At 34.5% G+C, this 6,036-nt stretch overlaps 1 protein-coding gene across 2 annotated transcripts; it reads left to right on the forward strand.

Moving 5' to 3' along the window:
* The first annotated feature begins 2,404 nt into the window (after window positions 1-2,404).
* Window positions 2,405-4,741, forward strand: LOC112184343 (probable alpha-amylase 2). 2 transcript variants are annotated; one of them, XM_040512486.1, is made up of 4 exons: window positions 2,405-3,322; window positions 3,591-3,703; window positions 3,981-4,066; window positions 4,472-4,741. In XM_040512486.1, exons 1-4 carry the CDS (start codon window positions 3,114-3,116, stop codon window positions 4,538-4,540), a joined length of 477 nt encoding a protein of 158 aa, XP_040368420.1. In that variant the 5' UTR covers window positions 2,405-3,113; the 3' UTR covers window positions 4,541-4,741. The 2 variants fall into 2 exon arrangements, with proteins under 2 accessions (XP_040368420.1, XP_040368421.1); XM_040512487.1 differs by having other exon boundaries at window positions 2,405-3,138; window positions 3,599-3,703.
* Window positions 4,742-6,036: the final 1,295 nt, after the last annotated feature.

Below are 6,036 nucleotides of genomic sequence, written 5' to 3' on the forward strand. Positions count from 1 at the left end.
AGGAATGAAAATATTTCTTCACGGATAGGTATGGCATTGATAAGAGATCAAGGAAAAGTTGTTTGGGATAGTTGGTCAACTGTATAACAACTATAAAAGTGAAGGATTAATGACTGTTGATGGCATTACTTTTATATTATGTATTATGAGTTTCTGGATTGGTTTGCGTAGTGCATCACTTTTGAACTATATATTTAAGCTGATTAGTTCTCAAAAGTTGGAAAGGATTAAGTCCATTTCAGTAAATCATTGCCCTTTAATCTATACCATATCTTTCGATCAAAAAAAATCTATACCATATCTAAATTATTTTGGCTTCAACCCCCAGGTTCGAGTTGTTGATTGTTTGTTTAGTTTCCTGGTAATTTCTGTAGTCAAATGTCTTTTCATCCTTCATTCATTGATATCTTTTGTTGACATATTTATTTGCTCAATAGGTAATAGGGCTCTATGAGAAGGTCTAGGAGATATTGATGAAAGAAAGCAATGTTCAGGTTAGCCTTTTTATTTAATTCTTTTTCTTTATATAATTATGTGTAATTCCCCAAGATCTTGATTCATATTGTAGACGTATGCATTGATATTGTTAACTAGAGCATTAAGTTGCTTAAATCACAAAGTTTTTGCAGTTTATAAGCCAGCCCGTGTCTTCACTAATAAAGATCGCAGCATAAGTAGGCAAATGAACTTAGTTTTTGGGAAACTCATACAGAGTCTCTCTTTTAATAATCGTAGTGCTGCTGTTTAAGTACAAATGAATCTAGGTTGTCAGTTTAGATTGTTCAAAAATAAACCACTTTTTTTCTATTTAAGACTGTATTTGGTTGAGAAATAGTGATTGTTCTATATTGTCGTAGCAGACGAGTGAAATACATTATCCAGAAAATACTTATTTGTTGTGATATATGACAAGTTAACAATAAGTTGCCACATTACTACATTAAAAATTTATTAATTTATCAGTACTAGGAAAATCACTAGCTTGAGAGGCTCTTTTTGTATCTTTGAATCTCTACATAGAAGTTCGAGTTTATGTTTCTATCAGCTATAATCATGTAGTCTGCCATTTGCAAGACTGGATTTGAAGCAAACAAGGATCTGCCTACTGTGAAAAACACCATGATTGCAGGCAGATATTATGTAACTAAATATCTGGGTTCAGCTGCTTTAGTAAAATTTCCCTCTAAATTTGGGTTTAATTCACTTCTTCCTTCGGCGTACAGTTTCAAAATTATGAACTTCATGCCTGTGTCAATTTTTGGTGGATTGAAAGAACGGATAAGGAATTATCATTTATCTGTGAGTTAGTTATGTTTGCTATTAGTTGCGAAAGTAGTAAATTCAAATTTTGGTTTGATCTGTTTGGAAAGGTAGAACTTGATGATGGCATTATGTGCTTCAAGTTGATGAAGAGTCCCATGATTCTGTTGTGCACGATATTTTTCTACAGCATATTGTTTACCTGATGGCAGCGTCTAGGCAACAATGCTGCCAACACTCTCTTCTTTTTGCACCGCATAGTTGATGTAAGATCTATTGGAAATTATGAACTTCATGCCTGTGTTGTTTGGTTTTGGTTTGAATTGCGTAATTGGTAATTGCAATTTATAAACCTACCAAAGTCAGAGACCTTCCATAACCAGTAGATCTACCTGCTTTAATTCTAGCGACTGGCAACCGTTGGAGGTGGGAGTTGAATTAGGAGTACTAATCATACTTTGTGAAAGGGTTGTAATTGTTGGATTTGGTTTGGATTGCGAAAGTGTTTTTAGTGCAGAAGTGTTCGAAAGTGTTTGGATTTTACTTGGGAATGTTTACAGGATGATGTACATTATTCCTTCCTTTATTTATATTCTGTGGGCGTGGGACTATACTTGGCACTTACTATGATATTTTTGATAAAACTTGCAGAGATTAAGCTATATCGGGAATCTGTTGAATGTCTTATAGGAAACTCAGGAGGACAACCAGGAGGTGCTTCGATTCTTTTATTGCTATGAGGGATGACTTGCCACTCAAGGATTGCTCCTCGCAAGCAAAGACAAGTTTTATGAAGCCCTACTCCAAGTTCAAGATACCTTCCAAGTGTAAGAATTGAGATGCTTAAAACTTTGGAAGTGCCTTATTTATTATCAGTATTCTAAATAATTCATATTGTACTCTCTTCAACAGAACTGCATATCTAGAGTGCCAAAATGAAAACCAATTTTGACCCTTCAAAAATTGTTCGGAGTCTGACATGTTGTCTTCTCGATCAATTTAGTACGTATAAAATTCAAGAAACCCGCAGTATCGCGCGGGCCTTTTTGCTAGTAAACATCTAAAGTAAAGCCCAAACTGATGTAGTTAGGATAACCTACTTAATTTGGGATATAGTAACATTATGATTGTTTAATCAAAGTTCATTTGCAGGCATGATGTTTCTGAGCTGGAGCAAAAGCTTAAGAACAATCAAAGATACTCTCAAGTCTTCAACAAAAGGTTGATAATTTGGCATCAAAGGTTTGTTTCTTTTTCCTTACATATATCTTCTTGCTTTGGTCAATAATCATCCTACGGTAATCCACTATTTGCTACTTTTCAAATCGTAGTGCTGCTGTTTATTAGTGTTATTCTGTAATTATTGTGGTAGTTGAGGCTGTTGCTTATTTAGATTGCTGCCGTAAATAGCTTTTCTTAGTTCATTAATCCAGTGGACATCTTGCCCATTGCTCTGTAGTCTGTTCTTTTTTTATTTTTTTTATTTGGAGAATAATCTCTGTAGTCTGTTCTAGTTTAGTTTCTCCACGGAAATTTTGTTTCCTATCACAAAGAGAGAAGAAAAGAACGTCTGGTTTATGCTCTAGCTATCACTCCTACACAAAACACATACGTGGACACCTAGTTTTTTTTTTCAAGGACGTCTTCTTACTTTGACTGTCATTTTGGTACCGCGGACTTACAATGTGGAGCATCTGACCAGTTCTGTTGTACTATAGAGCAACTTTTATCATTCTACAAATGTTTTGTTCTTGGGGATTTCTCTAGCCTGTTGGATTTTCTTAGTTTGTAGGAAGATGACATTTTGGTTTCAAAGAATCACTGGAGGTAGCTTGTGGAGAGGTATTTGAAGCATGTGGTTGAAAACAGACTTAGAAAGTAGGTCTCTCTTTCCTTCTTTTCTTCTCAGTTCTCCTATATGTACTGAATTATACTTTTTAATTGTTATGCAGTTGTGCCACTCTTTTTCGTTTCCATCATACTCACCAGTGACGGTTCCTTTTTATGTCATGAAAATGGGTGACGAGAATGCTTTGGCTCTTTCTTCTCTCCCAATAGACATGTTGTTCTCATCTCATCAGTTTAAAGTCACTCAATTTCGTTGAATTAAAGATACAAGTTACAATTTAGTTGGAGAAAAAAAAAATTCTTTATAGTTTCTCGAGTCATAATTTACAGTAGTCATATTAAGTATACCCATCCAGATGCAAACTAGTCATTATTGCTGAGCAAATCATATAACTCTAGTCAGTCCCTTGTAAAGCCATTTTTTTTTCTTTTCTTCTTTTCTTCATCTCTAGTCAGTCCCGTGTTTCCGAATATTCAATTAGTTATGCAGCTAAATATGTGAAAGAGTATATTGAAGGAGCAAAACCAATTTTTTCTGTTGGGGAGTATTGGGATTCTTGCAACTACAATGGTCATGGTTTGGACTACAACCAAGGTATAATATATTGATGTTTATTGGGCACTATTCAACTAATCAGATCAACGAACCACATTCACTTCAGTTATTCTATATGAATAAAGTTATAGGCATGAATGAAGCTCTAGTCTGAAGTGTTAATTAAAATACCTCAAGGTTGATAGTATTAGTTAATATAGAAAGGCTAGCTTGAATTTAGTAGTAATGACGTTACTTTGGTTCTCTCTCTCTCTGTCTCTCTCTCGTTTTACCTTTATTAGAAGTGCTTATGTTTACGTGGACTCCATTTGTGCAGATAGCCACAGACAGCGAATAATAAGTTGGATTGATGGCACAGGACAGTCAACTGCATTTGACTTCACAACCAAGGGAGTTCTTCAGGTATCATCCATTTTCAATTGGACTGAGATGTTGAACTAGCTCCCAGCTGACTGCTACACCCACATATGCACACATAAAATCTTTCTCTTGAGTGGACATCTGCATTTGTTCTTGTTTTGACTATTGTATATGAGTCCTGGCCATTATAACCATTAGTATCCAGTAATTTATGCCAAGTTTCCAGACATTTTTGTTATGAACCTGTTTATTTCTATATAAGAAACTAAAATAGGCAACTATTACATCAAAATATCTTCTCGTCTAAGCACATGAGTACCCCAAGATGCTTGGTCATGTTATATTAGTTCATTTCTACAAGACTAGCATTTTAATTGAGATTTCCTTTTAACATGTTATTTTTGTTTCTCCCCTATTTTGGTGATAATCATGCATGTTTCTGCGTAGGAAGCTGTCAAGGGACAATTATGGAGATTACGTGATCCCCAAGGGAAGCCACCAGGTGTAATACAGTAGTACAGCTAGCTAGTTCCTATATTTAACTTGTGTCTAGTAGAAATTCTTTCTTCATTAAGCATTTGGACTTGTCTGCAGATTTAGATTAGTAGATATGGGCCATTTTGAATTGATGCTCATGATTAGGTTTGTGTACATGAGATAATGGTGGATTAGTGGAAATTGCAATGAGTGATTTTGGATGTGGATTTTGTGGTTTCATGAATATGCAATTTTAATTTCTAGATGCATGCATACCAATTGTAACAGGAGACTACTAATGTGTTATCTCAAATTGCAAGCTACAACAAAAGCACACCAAAATGTGTGGTTGCAGTTGAACAAAAACAACACAAAAACCAATTAGAAGTCTATTGTCTTTTTGGCATTGGGACGACAGAAAATTGTAGTCTAAAGGGCAAAACAACAACATAAGTTACACGAAAGTATTGGCTAAAGCGTATAATAACAACAAATAAGTGTGGTTGGAATCAATTGCAGACAATATAAAAGACCTAATAAAAGACCTTTCACACAACACTTAAGTGTCATATGTATGTACCCTAGAACGACACTTAATTGTCCTCTTATGCTCTTTACGACCACATATAATTGTCGTTTAAAGTAAATTAGCACAACCTTTAATTGTTGTTGTATGAGAGAAGACACTACATACGAGTCTTCATATTTCTTATTTAAGGGCATTCAGACCACACAAATAAGTCTTGCAAATATGCTTCACACAATAGTATTTAAAAAATACTGTGGTTGTTTTGTTTATCAGACAATACAAAACTGTTGTTTGAATGCTTTTAAAGATACAGCTCACAATGTTCCCAAAATGCAAAACTCATCAGACAACACAAGACTTTTATTTTTTTATGTCGTCTGATGCCCCCAAGAGACGACACCATACTAGACGACATATTTTTGTTCGTTCAGACGACAGAACAGACCTTTTTGGCATAGTAGACGCAAACTCTAGGAACCTGATTCCTCTTCTCTGATTTTGGTTGCTACGTCTCCCTATGCAGACATCCTTTGATGTCATTGTCCTTCCATATTTTTCTTGATGCTGCTCCCTCCCTTGAGGCTACTTTTGCCTGTTTCGTTTTGCTTCTCAAGGAGGAGATCTTTAATCCATACTGCTCTGTGTATGTTGTCACTAGTTCTATTTTTATTATTATTTATTTATTTATTTATTTTTATTTGTTTTTATTTTATTATTATTATTATTATTATTATTATTATTATAATAATAATAATAATATGTGGGTGGCTGTCTAGTCAGCTTTGTAAATATTTTAGTCAAACTAGTAATTCTTAAGGCACAAATTACATAGACAAATCAAGTTTATTTAACCTGAACTATTAAAATTATTCAAGTTTAAACCCGGCTCAAACTCGATAAAAAGTAATTGAGCTGAGCTTGATCACCTCAGTATTCGACTCGGCTAGCCACATAATATTTTAGTAAAACAACTGAAAGACTAACATCTGCAAATGGTAATAAAATG

Source organism: Rosa chinensis, chromosome 1 (genome assembly GCF_002994745.2).
Source record: "Rosa chinensis cultivar Old Blush chromosome 1, RchiOBHm-V2, whole genome shotgun sequence".
In the NCBI taxonomy this organism is placed as follows: Eukaryota; Viridiplantae; Streptophyta; class Magnoliopsida; order Rosales; family Rosaceae; genus Rosa; species Rosa chinensis.

What these genes read in the sequence shown, in the direction of transcription:
- LOC112184343 (XM_040512486.1), top strand. Translation starts at nt 3,114, where the DNA reads ATGTGGTTGAAAACAGACTTAGAAAGTAGGTCTCTCTTTCCTTCTTTT. An exon ending in TGGTTTGGACTACAACCAAG is followed by an intron (nt 3,704 to 3,980) that starts GTATAATATATT and finishes CCATTTGTGCAG; the next exon opens with ATAGCCACAGACAGCGAATA. An exon ending in CAACCAAGGGAGTTCTTCAG is followed by an intron (nt 4,067 to 4,471) that starts GTATCATCCATT and finishes GTTTCTGCGTAG; the next exon opens with GAAGCTGTCAAGGGACAATT.